The sequence below is a fragment of the Limulus polyphemus genome, unplaced genomic scaffold (genome assembly GCF_000517525.1).
Source record: "Limulus polyphemus unplaced genomic scaffold, Limulus_polyphemus-2.1.2 Scaffold81, whole genome shotgun sequence".
Taxonomy (NCBI): Eukaryota; Metazoa; Arthropoda; class Merostomata; order Xiphosura; family Limulidae; genus Limulus; species Limulus polyphemus.
In genome coordinates, this window is record NW_013665691.1 from 15,721 (window position 1) to 34,705 (window position 18,985).

At 31.8% G+C, this 18,985-nt stretch overlaps 2 protein-coding genes across 3 annotated transcripts in view; one reads left to right on the forward strand and one right to left on the reverse strand.

The window, feature by feature from the left end:
• Positions 1–297: 297 nt before the first annotated feature.
• On the forward strand, positions 298–1,988 carry LOC106467530 (reticulon-1-A-like). Its single transcript, XM_013927898.2, has one exon. It carries the CDS (start codon positions 455–457, stop codon positions 1,142–1,144), a length of 690 nt encoding a protein of 229 aa, XP_013783352.1. The 5' UTR covers positions 298–454; the 3' UTR covers positions 1,145–1,988.
• A 9,137-nt stretch (positions 1,989–11,125) lies between these two features.
• LOC106467513 (zygotic DNA replication licensing factor mcm6-B-like) overlaps positions 11,126–18,985 on the reverse strand; it is a 53,538-nt gene continuing 45,678 nt past the window's right edge. For both annotated transcript variants that reach the window (XM_013927875.2, XM_022396403.1), the window contains 5 exons: positions 18,318–18,479; positions 16,324–16,453; positions 15,343–15,501; positions 14,116–14,255; positions 11,126–12,199 (listed from right to left, as the gene is read on the reverse strand). In XM_013927875.2, the coding sequence (XP_013783329.1) occupies positions 12,089–12,199; positions 14,116–14,255; positions 15,343–15,501; positions 16,324–16,453; positions 18,318–18,479 (702 nt within the window). In that variant the 3' untranslated portion in view covers positions 11,126–12,088. The remainder of the gene's footprint in view (positions 12,200–14,115; positions 14,256–15,342; positions 15,502–16,323; positions 16,454–18,317; positions 18,480–18,985) is intronic.

Below are 18,985 nucleotides of genomic sequence, written 5' to 3' on the forward strand. Positions count from 1 at the left end.
AAAGTAACACGTCAAATTATTTTACGCGTTATGATTCAGTTCTTTCCATTTGTTTTGACAGACAAAAAAAATAATGCATGTCTTTTTTCATGGATCATAGTTTGTAAAAATATTTTGAAGGTAATTGTTATGTACAAGAAAGAGCTTATTAGACCAGCCTTTGTTACAGGACTATTACATATGAGCTAAAATTTTACAAAATGTGTATCAGTTTTATAAAATATCACTATTTACGTTAAATATTTAATTTTAGGTGTATATTTCCGAAAAACTGCGAGATGTCGCCAGCGTTGGACGCAGACGTCAATTGAGAGAGTACGAGGCCCTCTTTCTTTCTCATTTCCACGTGCGTAGTGCACCATCTGGCAGTGAAAGAGAGAAATAGTGATATTGAGAGAACTTTTGACCAGAAGAAGAACATTTTAAAGTTCAAGTTGCAGTACTTATAAAAAGTATGGATGACTTAGGATCAAAATCAGCTGATAATATATCGACAGAAATGGCATCCGTTGATCACCCAGTTTCCACTTCAAGTTCAAGTTCCAACGTTAGTTTATGTGATCTTTTCTGGTCTCCTGAATTAGAAAGCATTATTTACTGGCGAAAGAAAGAGAAAAGCGCTATGGTGTTTTTGGGACTATTTCTGTTCTTGCTTCCACTTTTGTATTTCTCCATTGTTTCAGTTGTTTCTTATTTTTTGCTAATGATTCTTCTTAACGCCATTGTTTTCAGGATCTACAAATATGCATTAGATGTGGCCAAGAAAACAAATGAGGGCAATCCATTTGAAAAACATCTGAAGAAGGAAATCTCCTTACCATCTGACTACATTCATGAAGTAGTAGATGTTTTGATTGAGAAAAGTATTTGGATGACCACTAAACTTCGCAGTCTTCTCCTAGTGGAAAACTTTTTTGAGTCGTTAAAGATGGCTGCAGTGTTGTGGTGCTTGACTTATGTTGGATACTGGTTCAACGGGCTGACCATTGTTCTTCTGAGCGTACTTGGCGTTTTTACATTCCCAAAATTTTATGAAGTCAACAGAGAAAAGATTGATCACTATTTATTGCAGGCAAAGAAGTTCATTGAAAATTCTGTGTGTTCTGTAAAGCAAAAATTGGGTTTCAAGAGAAAAGAACAGTAATAATCAACCACATGGTTCATTTAATACTTATATATATATTTTGCTAAATTGTACGCTAGTGCTACATTGTCATTCATAATTAAGAGCCACATTTCTTGTTTGGGTTAGCATTTGTTTTGTGGTAGGATTTCGTATATCGAGAGATTAATTTGTGATCTGAATTAAACAGAAGAGTTGTTACACTCTATTTAATAATATTAATAGTTTACTAATACCAGCTTGTGCTTGTTGTGAAGATGGAAAAGGTTTATATGTTTGAGCACTTTTAATTTTAATATAATTGAAAATTTAATACTAACAATAATTAACTTCATTTCAGAGTCATAAAATGAGATTTTTACTAGAAACTTCATATTTAGCCTTGTATTGTGAATTTTTAACAAATTTGGTTTTTGGTGTTTTATAATGTTTTGTATTGTAATATTGAAAAGCATCATTAGTTCTGTTTGATCCAGCATCATGTATATTTACAACGTAGTTTACATAGACTTTCAGGATGACTTGATTCAATGGAATATACTTTGTAGCATAGAATTTCAAAATAGCAAAGATTGAGAATTAACATGAAGAACTGGAAGTGTCCTTAAAAGAAGTTCTTCATATGCAAGAACTGCATGTTCATTAGTAAAACCACAAGTTGCAAATAAAAGCACATTTTACATCCTTTTTTTATATTTTTGTTTGTTGAGTGGTGTATAGTTGTTATTTTCAATTTAGAAATTTAATTAGTTTGTAGGCTTTTCAGTACCTTCAGTGACTAATGCATTGCTTAATTGGTGTTTATGGGAGGACGTGTATATTATTCTGTGTAGATTGAGTGATATTAATAAAAGTATGTAACTTACAATTTGTTCCTTGTTTATAAATGTTCAATACAAGAGCATGGTATGACTTGCATAATTTAAACTATTTTCTTATCACATTCAGATTCTTTAAATTGATATGGTAAGCTGTCAGACAACATGGACCAGTTTAAAATATATTAAAAATTACTTTATATTGTATTTTATGTTGCAGAATTATAATTTTTTAATCATGCAATTCAAATTCTTACCATTGATCAACTCAAGAATATCCAGTGTGTTTAGAAACAAAACATTTTTGGTAGATTTGACATAATATAGCATTTTTTAAATTTTTATAAAGACATCTGTGTTAGTGAAAAAAATTACAAAGGGTATAACAAACACTACGGGAATATTAGTTTATAATTACACTAAAAATGCACATAAAACTTAACTGTTACTGAAGTTTATATACAACTTGTAAGTTTATAGATATTTTTTTTCGAGTTTGGGCTCCATACCTCAAGAAAGACATTGAATTGTTGGAAGGGGTTACTAGAATGTTGCCTGGGATGGAGGGGTTGTTATATGAGGATAGATTGAAATCTCTCAAATTGTTTTTTCTTGAAAAAAGAAGAGTTAAGAGGGATCTGATTGAGGTATTTAAGATTGTAAGGGAGAATTGATAGTATTGATGCATTATCTTTTTTCATACTTACCAGTGAGAATAGTAGAACCAGTGGACACAAATATCAATTTTGGCAAGGTAGGAATCGTCTTCAGCTAATACAGTTTTATTTTTCTAAAAGGGTGGTTGGCTTTTGAAATGGATTGCCTTCAGATGTTATGGAAGCAGTGAATGTAAGAGAAAGCTTGATGAGTAAGTGAATAAGGGCTGGCTTTAAGATTTTTCTTTTTTAATATATTTATTAAGAGTTTCAGTTTAGTTTAGAAAATGGAACAACCGAAATGGACCAATAGGTTCCAAAATGTTATGAGGACATTTTTTTGGTTTATACTTTGAACTATTGCTTAGAGAATATGCCCCAAGTTTTCTTTTTCTAGGTTATATTTGTAAGGATTATTAAATAAGTAACTTTTTACATAGTTCTGAAACTTTAACATTATGAAGTTTGTAGTAAGCTTCACCTTATAAAAATTATTATATAAAGTACAAAGACAAGCTAAGAAGCTCTTAAATGAATTTTTATTAATCAATGACACAAAAGAAAATGTGTACTTATATTTCAAAAATAATATGTATTTAGCCATTTTAAAATATATAATACATGCAGTTTATAATTAAGGTTTCTATAAACAGCACATTTTTTTCAACATAACAAGATTCTTAAAAATGTCGATATTTTAATTTTCATACTAAAGTTTTTTCTCAACTTTTCTTTTTAGAAGGAGCATAAAAAGAGATTTTGAAAGAATTTTCTTGCCTTTTATTAAGTTCTCTCATATTATATACTGTTAAGTATAAGGTGATCTTTTTCTATAAATTATTTCTTAGGGTAATTACCTTACATTTGTATGATGTGTTTGTTTGTTTGAATGTTGCACAAAGCTACACGAGGGTTATCTGCACTAGCCATCCCTAATTTAGCACTGTAACACTAGAGGGAAGGCAGCTAGCCGTCATCACCCACTGCCAACTCTTTTTACCAATGAATAGTGGGATTGATCGTAACTTTATAATGCCCCATGGCTGAAAGGGTGAGCATGTGGGATGGGAATTGAACCCACGACTCTCAGATTGTGAATCAAGCACCCTAATCACCTGGCCATTATTAGGTGAACTTGCATTACACTCACGATGTATCAATAGGTTATTTCAACAATCAGTACAGTGAAGAACAAGTACAATAATTATAATTTTTAGATATACCAAAACCTTCTAGTTATCTCCATAATGTTTGTTTTTAAAATAATTTCTGTTATATCATTCTAGTGGCAACACTATAGTACAATCATAGTGCTTTGCAAAATCTGTTTCCATTTGAGAATTTTAAGCACCTAGCTTTGAGTTAAGTGTAAAGTAAACTAACAAATATTAGCAATCGATGTGTTCGAAGGAAAACGAAGTTTGATTATAAACAAGATTAAGACACTTATGATATACAACATTGTTTATTGACAAAAAGGGGACATGGATAAACGTTTCGGAATTCTATCAGATTCCATCTTCAGTATCTAAAGCAGAATAAAAGTACAGTTGCTAAATATAACGATAATTAAACAAATAAAACACTAAACAGTAATCATGCTTACTTTTTTGGGAAGCTAATCAAGTGGGGTTTTCTGATCCAGTTAGAGAGGTCCATTCTTAACCCCACTCGATCTCTTATTTCATTGGAATTTTCTCTTCCATTCCCATCTTTGTTGGGCCCAGCCTTTTCTACTTTAGCTCAGGGATATGGTGCAGGCAGTCTCAATGGCCCCACCTTCTTCTTTTCTCTCTGTGTGAGGGATTATCTCTCTTTTGGGGATGTGGGCTTCCTTGGACTGAGCACACAAGTATTCCCTCCATTGGATGCTTCTCAATCAGTAGAACTTCTCCCACAATCCCTCGGACCATCTCATTACCCTTTTCCTGGGATCAGGGCCGACCTTGCTTTATGGCTCAACATGGAACTGACCATGGTGGTGGTTTCTATTACTCTACCTTGTCTGTATTTACCAATGAATAGTGGGATTGATCGTAACTTTATAATGCCCCATGGCTGAAAGGGTGAGCATGTGGGATGGGAATTTGAACCCACGACTCTCAGATTGTGAATCAAGCACCCTAATCACCTGGCCATTATTAGGTGAACTTGCACCTGTTATTTACCCATGCTTTCCTCGATTCCCAAAAGATTTCCTGTCAATGGTCTGTCAAGGAGGCTATTCTCTATTTCAACATCCTAGAACTTTTGGCAGTTTGTCGGGCTCTGTGTCATTTCCTCCCACTCTTGTGGGGGCTGGTGGTTATGGTTCATTCAGACTATTCCACTATTGTCAGCTATATCATCAAGCAAGGAGGAACAAAATCCATATCTCTGTGTTTTCAGACTCTGGATCTTCTTTCATAGGCCCATGACCACTACATGGAAATCTTGGTGTGTCATGAATCTAGTGGTCAACTGCTTATCTTGACCCAACCAGGTTCTTCCCACAGAGTGATCTCTTCTTCCATGAGTATTTTGTTGGGTGTGTTCCCCACTGGGAACACCACATATAAGTGTGTTTGCTAAAATTTCTTCCTTTTAGTCTCTGGTTCCACACCCTTCAGCTGTAGATGTATTCAATCAGGTTTGGAAGGGTCTTCACTTATATACCTACACTTCAAATAGACTCCTCTCCAGACCATTCCTTGTTGTGTCCTGCTTATTGGTCAGACATAGTTTCATCTGCTCTGGCCTTTGCTGGAGTGACATCCCCTGCCTCAGTCTATCCTCTGACAATAACAGTCTGACATGGTTCATTCCAATATCACCAAACATGTGTGGCTTTTGGCCAGTCCCTTGCCTTAGCTTAGGGAGACTCACCCCTAGTGTAATGTCTTTCCTTGCCCATACCTTTCAACCTTTCTTTTTGTACCACAGACATTGTTTTTCCTTCAGACTTTTGTCCATTCACCATGGCTTATTACCATTCCATCCTTCTGTTCTTCATCTGTCCCAGTTACTCAACTGGTTCTTTGATTAGGATTTGTTTGTGTCACCTGTTGCTAGTTATTAGGCTGCTGTGTTGAACACCTTCCATTCTCCCACTTCTGAAATGCCTTCTCCTTCCCAGTTATTCCCCTCCTTTTGTCTGTTCCATCCACCATGTCCCTTTCTTCTGCTGGATGGGGATCTAAATGTTGTCCTTCATGCCTTGTCTAGTTCTCCCTTTGAACTTATTGCAATGTGATCCTTGTACCACCTTTCCCTTCCGACCAATTTCCTCCTCCAGGCATGGGGTCATTGTTGTTCCAATATTTAAGTCATTAATGTTTCCCACATCCTTTATCATTTCTTGTGTTATCCTCTATATGGATCTGGCATCAGCTGCTCGGGAAGGTTGTTTAGCCTTTTCTCCTATTTCCTTACCTTCCATTTCCCACATGTATTCCCATTTGGATCTGGATTGACTACTTTGTCCAGTTCATTCTTGCCATGTTATGTTGCTTGTACTTCCTTCTATGTGATTCTCATTCCAGTTTCCAGTGTTCTATCGCCTATTATGCTCAGTGGTTGGATTTGTAAACTGATAAGACTGGCATATTCTGACTTGTCAATGGAAGGTCGCTATTTACATAATGTTTGCACCACATTCTTCATCTAACTTCGTATTTAACTGCTCAAATCCGCCATCCTTTGGAGGAGATTGTTCAGGCTGATATGCGGGCAACTCCCAATACAGTTATCACCTGTTATTTATAAGACCTAAACGTATCTTCCTTGGGCAGGTATCGTCTTCCTTCTGTGGCAATTCTACACACGTCTGTTCACCTTTGACTGGGGTAAGTCGACATATTATTTTTTATCTTATTTAGTTGATATATATATTATTTCAGGATCCCACCTAGTGATGGGTGTTGCCTGATCAGGTATGCTTAATATTATATTAGCACTAAATCTGTATACTTCTATAATGCTCAATGTTGCAATGGGGTGTTTCTGTAAGACCACTGGCTGGTTATGTGTATATATATATATCACTGTTTCATATATAATGGACCATCATCGATGGACTTCCTGAGTAAAGCAGATGGAGATTTTTGCCCATCCCTACTGATCTGTGATTCTTCCAATCAGAGTCTTCCTGCTTTTCAAAATAAGAAATTGCAGACACCCATTGCACTGTATCCAGTATGTCATTCCTCTGGATTCCCCTATGCATATTGCCCCTCTTCTTATGGAGCACGGGAGTCTTTGTCACTTCCGGTTCCCATTCGCTAGAGTGGTGGACCAAGGAGGTTTCCTATAACAAATAAAATTGGCTTTATATATCATTTGTACCCACTTAATGAGAAGAGGGCTCTTGTTGTTATACTCATTACCGAACAATGTTTATAATCAAGATCCAAGGTGCTTCTCCCAGATGTTGTTGCCTGGGCAGACCACACTTGGCATAGTCTGATGTACTCCAAGGTACTTCCCTTTGATGTTTTTTGTATGGGCAGACTGCACTTGGTTTTATCATATGTATCAAAGGTGCTTCCCCCTGGCTGTTGGATCTCTTATATCTTATGCAAGGCATTGCCACTGAATGTTTTTTTTGTGTGAGAGGATCACACTTTTTGATCTCAATATCTTATACAAGGCATTTCCAATGGATGTTTTGTCCAGATGGACTGCACTTGACAAACCAAACTCTGATGTAACTCAAGGCACATGCTTATACAAGCCCATTATTGCTTCCACACTAAACTTTCCATGTTTGTTAATGCCGTGTAGTTTCATGTCATAGTTCTACAGCACTTTTTTCACTGATTCGAGGCTGTACATATCTTTTCTGAATTTGATGCCTGCCAATTCAGTTCCACCCCCTTTTTGTTCCTGCATTGATTACTGGGCAAAGAGCATACCTGTTGAAGAAGTAGTGCTATGCCCACAGGTGTGCTTTCTTTTCATATTTTTCACACTTTTTTCAGTGTGGTCACCTTCCACCCAACTGAATGTTGATGCACCTTCACCGGCCCTTTGCAATGTGGAATTTTAACTTTGGGTGAAAGGAGGTATGACTGTTTTTGGAAGTTAACATTTTCTTACACTGAAAATGTATTTCTGATAGATACTTATCTCCTCTTATGCACCGATATGCTGGTGTTTCTAGTTTGTACCTGCCAATTCTTGAAATAGAGGATTACTCTAGAACGATAGAAAGAGCTAGCTGTGCAAGTATAGAGGGCACAGTATGATCGGAGGAGGGTAGTCACATGCTCTGAAATGATATGAAACTGATGGAGTATAAAAGACTGGTGCACTGTTTGTGAAAAATTTTAGCAATGCTTAGAGGGCAGTCCAGGATCAAGATAGCTTTGGGTGAAAGAAACTAATTACCTATCAGAAATACATTTTCAGTGTAAGAAAAATGTTAACATTTCATGATGTAAGTCTTCTTGACTCTATACTTTCAAAAATTAGTCCATTTATGTAACTGAAGTGATGTAATATAGATATTTGATTCAACAAAATATCACAGAATGTACGAGAGCTTGGCGATCACACTGAAACTTTCATTGTGGTTCTTCATGCTAGAAAGTTTCAAAGTTGGTTAATCATTGTTTCACCATACTACATTAGTATATTCTATTACCTAACTAAAACCACTATTACTGCCAATCTTTACAGTTTTATGCAAAAAATAAAGCATAAGTGATACAAATACATATGAAGATTCTTAAAGCCTATATTGCATGTACATCTGACTTTGTCCTAACTCAAAAAAAACAGCCATATCATACTACCTAATGCAAACATGGTAAGTTCTAAAGCCTCTGTGGGCAGCCCATTTCACCAAAATGTATGGACAACTTGTAGAATCATCGATAGAGTTTTTTAGCTGGTCAGAGAAAAAGAATGCCAAATCTCTCATTGAAATTTCATGCTTTTATAATTTTTAAAAAGTATTTTTTTTTGTACTTTTGCATTTATAGATCCTGAAATAAATTTATTTACTGAAAATTTTCAGTGTTATTAATAGTGTGGCCATTTCTGTGATCAACTGGCCACATCCATGGCCAGGAAAAAAATTTGGTTGCCCACCCATGTTCTATAGTATGCTGCTCATAAAACTTATATAGTAAAGATTATTAATATTATTTTTTTAAATTAAACCTATTGCATATTTGGTGTAAAAAATGAAGTCTTAAAGTAACTGAAGCATTGTTACCATGAAATCATGATCATTTCTAATTCAGACATGAGTACCCCTAAAAATCTAGGCTTGGCATGAGAACCAAAGTTGAAATTCTGATAAAGTGTAATTGATGTGCCTTGATGTTCTAATAAAGAATTCACTACTTTCTGTATGTTGGTGAATAGCAAGTTATATAGGTAGTATTATACATACAAAGTATGACCAATACATATAATGCTGACAAACTGGTAAACCAATGTTGATATAACCATATATAATTAATTCAGTATTGTTTGTAAATAAGCACAAAGCTACACAATGGGCTATCTGTGCTATGCCCACCACGAGTATCAAAACCCGGTTTCTAGCATTGTAAGTCCACAGACATACTGCTGTGCCACTGGGGGGCACTGAGTGTTCGACTTGCTTGTTTGTTTGAAATTAAGCACAAAGCTACACAATGGGCTATCTGTTCTCTGCCCACCACGGGTATCGAAACCTGGTTTATAGCATTGTAAGTCCGCTGGGGGGGGGGGGGGGGACTTAATTCAGTAATGATGTAAATAAATATAAAAGGAACAATACCAGGAAAAAACAACAACAAAGCAATAAAGATCAAAAGCATGATAAAATCTAAAGAACATTCAGATCTCCAAAGTGTTCAGATATTTTCACAAAAGAATTGTAATTGATTTATAAACGAATAATGCTTCTATAAAGGAACAGTGATATAACTAAAGGACAGTCTTATGAAAAAAATGAAAGACTTGGTTGAGGTGGATAGGATACAGTCTTACGAGGGTTAAATGTTAATGTTGAGGCAAGTAATATATTCAGCTCACATAACATGAGACAATTTGAAAAAAGTAGAGTGATTATCAGTATCAATAGATGTAAGTATGACAAAAATATTCTTATAAAAAGATAATCATTTATATTGAATTGGTATTGACTAAAACTATGTGAAATAATAAATCCTTCAAATCTTCCAATTTCTAATAACAGCAAATCCAATTGATGTTATTGATTCATAGTTTAAAAACAAAAAAGAATAGCCTTAGTTTACAAAAAATTCTTAAATTATATACTTTTGGGACAGTTGTCTCACCAGTGACATATTTTGTCCCAAAAGTGTAATAATTTTCAAGAAGATAAACTTTTATCAAACTTATAAATTTCAAAGAACTAAATAAACAGAAAGCAAAGTGACAAAAAACTATAAGGACACAATGCTGTGCAATGACAGACTGAATTAAATAATAACAGAAGCTACTGTGTGGTTTCTTTTTGTAGAACATGACATAGAAAAAAAAAACTGTAGACATCTGAACATGAATTTCATTATTTATAAACTACCCAAGACACAACAACTCACTGAAATTCCTAAATATGTGATTAAAAATCATTATTATCCAATGGATTAGTTTCTTGAAAAACCTTTAAAGTGAGTCCCAATGTTTGCTCTACTTGTGAAAATACTGTCAATTTCTACAATTTACATAAAGATGAGTTGAAGTACTATAATGAATAGACACAGTATAATATATGATCCTAGGTGTAATAAAGAATAAACTTTTGCACTAAAACACAGATTTACTGACGGCATGAAGTTCTAATGAAGGATAGACATGGTAAATAGAAAGCAGACATATCAAACTTCAGGTGAGAGACTGTTTAAGTACAAAACTACACAATGGGTAATCTGCTCTTTCATTTAGGTGATACGAAAGTTCCACAAAAATACTTTGTTGATATAGGCTTGTACAGATAGTCTTTTAAAAACAAACAAAAAGTTACAACTGTGTCTCAGAAATTTCTAGTTATATATAATATTTTATAGTGTCATTACTAAGAAAATCTTTTCATTTATGTAAATTTAATTTTATTAGAACAGGCTTTCATATTGTTAGTGAATTTCTTTTTTTTACACATTTTGTTTTATAATTTTTTTTCAATGTTTAATACTTGAAACTTATTTGGTAAAATGAAAAAAATAAAAACTTCATTGGTAGAGTTTTTTGATAGTCTAATTATATAAGACTGAGTTGTATAATTTAATGTTAATTATTTACCACAAAATCTCAAAATTATAAACTGATAGTGTTACCTTAACTCCTTTCCATATAAGTGACTGAGTGTGGTGTTTTTCTACACACTTGACACTTTAAAAATGGATTGATACTTACTATTAAAAACAACAGTGGGCAACATGAAAACTTTAATAATTTTAAGTATCAGGTGAATTTAAAGAATATAGCAATAACATGAATATCATAATCTGAGTTTATTATTAATATTCCAATGCTCAGTTTCCAAACAATTTCTTATTTTTACAAAAATTCTATCTTTATCTTATGTAACTTTTAAAAAAAATAAATGTTCTGTGATTTTAGTACTAAAGAAAAACAAACTGAACTTTCTACTGCCTTTATTTGATTACCTAAAATTTGAAATTTCTTTTCCTCTCCTTCAAAATTTGAAATTTTTAGTTCATTGTTAAGCTTGCACAATGTTTTTTACAACTAAATTTGACTGTGTAGAATCTCTTTTATTCCAGTATTTAGACGGATCATCAAGATTTTAAAATTTTTAGATAGTATTGAAGGTTACTTTACTCCATGTATCTTTGTGTAACTAAAACGTAATCTGCCAACAAAACTGATTCAAAATTATAATACCATTTAATCTAATACAGTTATGGGGTGATATTTACAAGTAACTTACATCTCAATTTCTCTAAATAACTAAGACATATCCATGTTAAAAAAAAACAAAAAGTTCAGTACTTTCAAAAAGCAACAGACATAATATTATTAAAGAAATCGAAACAGGCTTGAAAATTGTTTTTTGGTTTCAGGGGTTTATATAATAATTAGTCCTATTTTTAGTATTTTTACTCAACAAAATTAATATGTGATTAATGAATTGGAAAAATTAATTTCCCATAATAAAAAGAACATAAATAGATTAAAAGGCTATAAACGTTTGAATTATTTTTAAACATATGAAATACAGATGTACTATATTATATAAAGTTGTCATTTTAATCTTTCAATAGATGTATAAAAATAGCTAATGAAGGAAAATTTTGAAGTGGTTTTAAGCAGTTATATTTTTCATAAGACAATAGTATTTTTAATACTACAATAAGCCTAATACTACTGTCTTATGACAACAAATATAACTGATCACAATCGCATTAACAACTGTTAAATGGTTTTACATTAGGTTATAGCACAAAAAAATTCAAAGACTTCTGTTCTGAAGGTTAAAAAAATATATATATATACATGTGTGTGTGTGTGTGTGTGTAGATTTTTTACAACTAAAAATCTTCAGGAACATAGTTTGGATGCACAACAAGAATTCGGTCATCATCTTCCATTTCTTCCTCACCCTTCAGGCCAACTTTAGACAATGGAATGATTACCTGGTCCTAAAGGTAAGAGATTTTAAAAAGAAATTCCATATATTTATGTTTTAATAATAAACACTTTTAATACATTTTGATATAAATTTGGACCTTAAAGAAAAAATGGGTCTTGTATAATTGCAATGCACCTCATGTAAAAAAATAAACTAGAGAAAAGCCAAATGCCCTGAAACTATAATAATGTTGTACAGGTAACTGAAGAAGTAAAACCTACATACAAGTAAGAACAGATCTTACCTTTATATATAACCTTCTATGTTACTAAAGAGAGAGATAAAATTATATTGGAGCAGATGTGAATTTTTCAATGTGAATGTATGTTATTTAATACCATTTCCTGTGAAGTTAATCACAATGGACATAACTTTAGTGCCCATAAGTGTCCTGCATCTATATCATGCTTGAATGTACCAAACCTGCTATTTAACAATACATAATTAAGAACAATAAAGTTGATAAAACATTTCTGTTGATGCTAGTATTACATCCTCTTGTGAAGTAAAATTATATATTACTGAAGTATGCAACACTATAAAAATAATAAAAACATTTACCTCCTTGAAACTATTCAAATATGAGACTGATTTAAATAGAGAACATGTTCTAATTTTATCAAATATGGTTAGTTGTCATGACTATGAACTAAAAACAAAACTAAATTTTGTACTTAAATTTATCTGGACCATTTTTGTACTTATGGTAAAACTTTTAGCATTTTAAAATGCTTTGGTTAGAACATGTACACACACACACATACACAAGATTTGTAGCTCCTATTATCATTATGGTCATAATCATGAAGGGGTACAAGGATAAATATTTATTGTAAATTTGGCAAGTTCATTAATGAACCATTATAATCACATGCTCATCTTGTTTACATGAAATGCCATTTTAACTGATTAACATATTTTACATCAAAACATTCACTTTTGTCAAAAGGTAATCTGATAATAATTAATTCGACTGATATGAATGAATAATGATATGCCATGATTATTGTTCCGTTGCTGGCTGTAGAAGGACCAATTCTTGAAGAAAAGTTTAGATTCACGTTACAGTTATATGTCATTTTTTTGCTGGTAAATAATAAGGTGAAGGGCAAATTCTGATTTTGTCTAACAATGGTGAAATCACTTATGCTTATTATAAATGTTTTAATGGCCTTAACTATTGAAAAGGAAAGCTTTGAGTGTCGTTTCAAGAATAAGACTGCTTTCTGAGGTGTTTTTTGCCTGAATGTTCTATCAGAGTTTTGAGCAAATTCCTGTGCAATCCTTATGATGAACCACGACAATGGTTCATGATACTGTACTCTACAAGATTAATTTAAGAATTTTTCCATTAAAAACTTAGACACAAATAAAACTAAATAAAATGACAATACAACACATTAACCTGAAGAGTCATAGGAAAGCATTTTAAAGTTTATTAAAGAAAAATATTGTGCAAAATATAAAATGAATGTCTGTCACAACTGTAAATAAATATTACTTGTGATTTGATTCCCTACTCAGTAATATAATGTACTACCTCTTATAAAAAAAAAAAGAAGACATATTTTAATTGAGTTACACACTATGCACAATTTATTTTGAAGAGCTAGGAAAGACTTTGTACTTGTCTTAACAAAAGCTCCAGACAGGTCGAACAGAAAATGCTTTTGAACAATATGGAACTATTTTTTTGATATTCTTATTATTTAGAATATGAGACATGCATAACTTGTGAAGGACTAACCAAACTTTAAAACATTAATAAGCTACTTAGTTTTAGGATAGGCTTTTGACAGTTTCCTCCCCCCAAAAACTCATGAAATTTTAAAACGTTTATAACAGTTCAAGGCTTTTTGTTAGTCATTATAGTTAGTACCTGTTGCTTTTGTTAACTACACAGTCACTATCTAAACAGAAACTCACATGGAAAGTAAGTCTGTCAATGACTTTTTCAACCAAGGTCTTCTTTTCACACAGTTCTTGCTCATTTTCTATATCACTTTCAATTTCTTTAAGGTACCAGTTTACAAGATCTGTTCTTCTGTACCCTTCACCATCCTCTTCTATTTAATACAAGTTAAATACAATACTTTAGACAATCATACACCTATACAATCTCATTATTAAAAAAACAGCATAATTTTTCATGTTAATTGCCACACACAAATTACAGTTTTTTCTATGATGCACATCTCTTTCCATAGAATTACAGAATGGTAAATAAATATAAAGTGCACCATGACATATAAAGTTTTTATTAAATTATCTACTTTTATAAAAACAAAATATGAATTTTCATAATGGGATTAAGTGTATACCTTTAGAGTACTTTTGGTGAATTATGTGACAAAAATAACACATAAAACATGCAAGAATAACCATACTATAATGATACAAAAATACATTTTAGGTGTAAAAGAATTTGTCACAATTTGGTGAGTTAAAACCAAGAAGTGTTTACTGAATACACATTTTTTTGTTGGCAAATTATAATTTTATATGTAGTCTAGTATACTTAAACAGCAACATTGCTAATATAGTGAGTAACAGATGAAACTATGAAGAAACTACAGTATTTTGTAGTTAGGCAAAAAAACGTCAGTTTTTGTGATTTTTACTCTTAATATAGTAGTATAATGTGCCTGAAAATAAATTATTCTGAATTATTAGTGATATTGTGTGGAATTTAAACATACATTCCTTTTTAATGGACAAGTATTTTAACCGCCCACAATACTGGATCTCATGTGATATAGTTATAAACATGGGAAACAAGATCTAGAAACTATTAATTTCAACAGCTGCCCAGCAACAGAGAAAAGAATTCAAATCCTCATTAGGAAATTTTCACTGTTAAAAACATTTAAAGACCTAGTTCTAAACATTTAGATTAAGTTGTGAACAATATTTTCCATATGTGTAATGACTACTAAATCAAAATGAATATGCTAAGATCTGGTATTGAATAAAAGTTCTTGTTAATGATGATGATAGCCTAAAAGTTGCTTATAACAATGTTATTTTTAAAATAAAAAAGTAACATTTAAGAAATTGCCTCTTTGAAATACCTCATTCTAACACGTGAATCAGTTAATTCAATATTTGTGAATATATTATTAAGGTTCATTCAAAGAAGTTTTTTTCACTAACCTTCAATTCTTGTCTCCTCTCGCCGTAGATGCATGATTAACATGTTTGACATAGCTTTGTACTGTTCGTATGATAGCTTTAGTCCCTTTTTCTGTGGTTGCATCTCCTTTTCTGCATCAATATCCTCTACAGTTTCCTGAATATCACCATTTACAATTCCTGGCAAATGTATCAGGTCTAAGCTTAGCATGTGTTTTAAGCCAAAAAAGAGCATTCAAAGTTAAACTAACCAGATATTACAATGCAAGTGTAAAAGGTGTTTCTCTTTTTCTTTACACAGTTTCTAATTCAATGCTTTAAATTTATGATCATTACTCATTTCCAAAATTATTGGTGTTTCAACATCGAAACTCTTTCAGGAGTTAATTTCCAAAGTGATTATATCTTATGTTAGAATTTATATCATTAAAATTGTTACTGATAATGATTTATTTTAAAATAAAAGCTAATGAAAAAAGAAAATAAAATCTAATAAAATTTTTGGTTCACAGACCTTCATTACTAAAATAGTGCAGGTGAAGGAGTTATTATAATTTTCATAACAAAGAAATAATATATAGCAGAATTATATATAGAAACTTCATAAAAGTAACAATCTCCTTTGAAAATTGTTTCCATAACATTTTAAAACAATGCATTGTTATTAATAAATCAATATTGTAACAAGAAAACAAGAATGCACTGTGTACAAAAAAACCTAAAAATGAGTGTACAGTGAATCAGTTTTCTGTGAAACACCAATTTCTATGTAACAAATTTAACTTTTACAAAAAATAGTTAAGCACTAATATTTTTCAATATTGTTTAAACACAATTTTAAATGTTTGTTTAAAAAAAGCAGTGTATAGTTTATCTGATTTCCATACACCAAAATGAAAATGAACAATAAACTGTATAATTTATGGAAATGTTTAGTCTTAGTACATACATATTTTTTTAAGGAAATAAAAATTTGAGTAACCACTTAAATATAGTACTAACCATTGACACCATTTTCATCTACTTGCCCATCATCATCATGTTCTTCATACAGGTGTATATCAGGCTGTTCAACTCGTATAATAGACTTGTTCAAAAGTCTAAAAGCTTCTTTAGCATGCTTTGGATGTACCTTTAGGATGGATGGATTCTAAGTAATTGTTTCTAAACACACAAATTTGAATTTGAAAAATGTATAAATTTCAAATGTACAAAATATTTTTCTAAGTCTGTAAATCCTACTACAATGGACAAAGTACTAAACTTTGCTATCTATGTACAATCATCCTGACATGATTACAGTAGCTAGTGCTGAATGAGATATCTTTAGAAAAATAATTTTCTCAAATTTGTCATCAAAATTAAGTTTAAAATTTTTGTTCAATTTAGTTGAAATGCCAGTTTCAAACAGTTTTTATAGGTCTAAACATAGATCTACTTTTCTAGTATAACTAACATTTATGAAAATTTGTTTGTTTATTGAATTTCATGCAAAGCTACTTCAGGGCTATTTGCATTAGCCATCCCTAATTTAGAAGTGATAAACTAGAGGGAAGGCAAATAATCAACTCCACCAACCACCAACTCTTGGGCTACTATTTACCAATGAAAATTAGGATCGATCATCACATTATAAAGCCCACATGGCTGAAAGGGCAAGCATGTTCAGTGATAGGATTTGAACCCACGACATGCAGGTTATAAGTCAAGCTCCATAATCATCAGTTCATGCCAGGCCCCCATTTAAGAAGAAATTTATTATTTAGTACAATATTTCTGGACACTAGTTTTTTCTATGAATATAAAAACTGCATATACAGAGTACATATGTCGTTTAGAAAAACAGCACAGGAATTGTAAGGTCAGTCAGTCAGTACAACTTAACTGATACAATAAGTTATTGTTTTGGAAAATGATAGCTGTTTAATATAATCTTGTTATGTCAAGGCAAACAAGCAGAATGGTTGTTTTGTTAATCATAACAACAAAAAGTATCAGTTGATATGAAAAATTTGTGGACTTTCTCAACCATACTGTATAAGGCTAAGGGTTTTCAGATGGTTTTTTGTAACATTGGTTACAAGTGTTTAACATATTGTATATATGTTTAAGACATCTTACACCCTTTGACAGAGATTTTAGCATAAATGTATCTTACTATGAAGCTTTAGTAAATGTCTTAATTTACCAAAAATGTGATTAAAAGAGAAACCCACATATTTTTCAGAAGCACAGCTAGCACTAGAGAGTGGAGAAATCTTTTTCCAAAAAAAGTGGACCTTTTTCTTCTACTCAAAGAATTTAAGAGATTTACACGAAAGTCAAGTATTTATTTTTTAAAAAATCAGATATTAGTTGACTTTTTAGAATACTGAAGTGATCATTCAAAGCCTCTGGCTATACCCCTGCTTTTTTCAACATTCTTTGTTTACACTTTCTAATTAAACTTGAAGAAATATAATTTACAATGCTAGAACATAATATGTTAAGCTTTATAACTTATTCCAAGTACACTGATGAAGTACTTGTTAATAAGTGGTATATGAAATGCTAGATGTCACAATAAAAAACTAATATTAGGAACACTATTCTTTACCTACTTAATATAAGAAGATTATTTGAACTTCAACCACAATACCTATTAATGAATCATGCTTCCCCAGATTAAACATTGTACACCATAATGCTTGATGTTTGTTCAATTATTACATTAACATTTCATCAGAAACTTTGTGAGTTTTAACAAAACTAAGCAAAAAACCAAAGGTAAATTTATATGAATTATAAAGAAAGTTAAAAAGAAAATGAAAAAATATTTTAGTGACTTTTCTGACACACTTCCAGTTCTAACACATATGAATACAAGAATTTTCCAGGTTTAAAGATCATATAGGACTTCTTAGATTCTCCATACACTTACAAACCCTAAAAAACGTTTTTTTATTTTTAGAAGAACAATAACAAAGCTTAACTTAGCCAAAAACCATAATTATTACCACATCAGAACAGTGCATTCGAGCCATAGCTTCAGAGAGTCGGATCATACTCTCTAACTGCCTTACAGTGATTCTCCAGGAAGACTTTGATAGACCAGCTGTGTCTCTTTGTCTCAGGTGTCGATACTGTTCCACTAAGTACTCTTCAGAATCCTTATTAATCTGTGAAAAATAAAGACCAACATTATGCTACAAGTCTAATTTATCTTTGAGTTCTCAACAATACTGATTATAAACTTTGACTACAAGAAGAAGTCCTTGCAAAAACAAGCTATGATAATTACACAAGTTTATGAAGCCTTTGATCACTATTCTATAAATGCAAACAGTGCAGTGTAATGGACACACCAAACTACACTATGTGAGCATTCCAACAATCACACACACAAAAGCTTTCCAGTTACTGAATAATTTGAGTAATACTTGAAGTGAGCAGCAATCTTCCTTTTCACTTAATTTCAAGATATTCACTTGAAAATATACATATTGTACACTATACACACATATATATATATATGACAAACAAAGACATTACTTTGTATATTTTTAACATTAATACACTTTACTCATGCATAGATCTCAAATTACAAGCATAAAATTTCACCATGTTTCTTTGCTTTTTAATTATTATTAGTTACCTATGGCCATCTTATTTGCAAATAGTTTGT

What these genes read in the sequence shown, in the direction of transcription:
- LOC106467530 (XM_013927898.2), top strand. Translation starts at nt 455, where the DNA reads ATGGATGACTTAGGATCAAAATCAGCTGATAATATATCGACAGAAATG.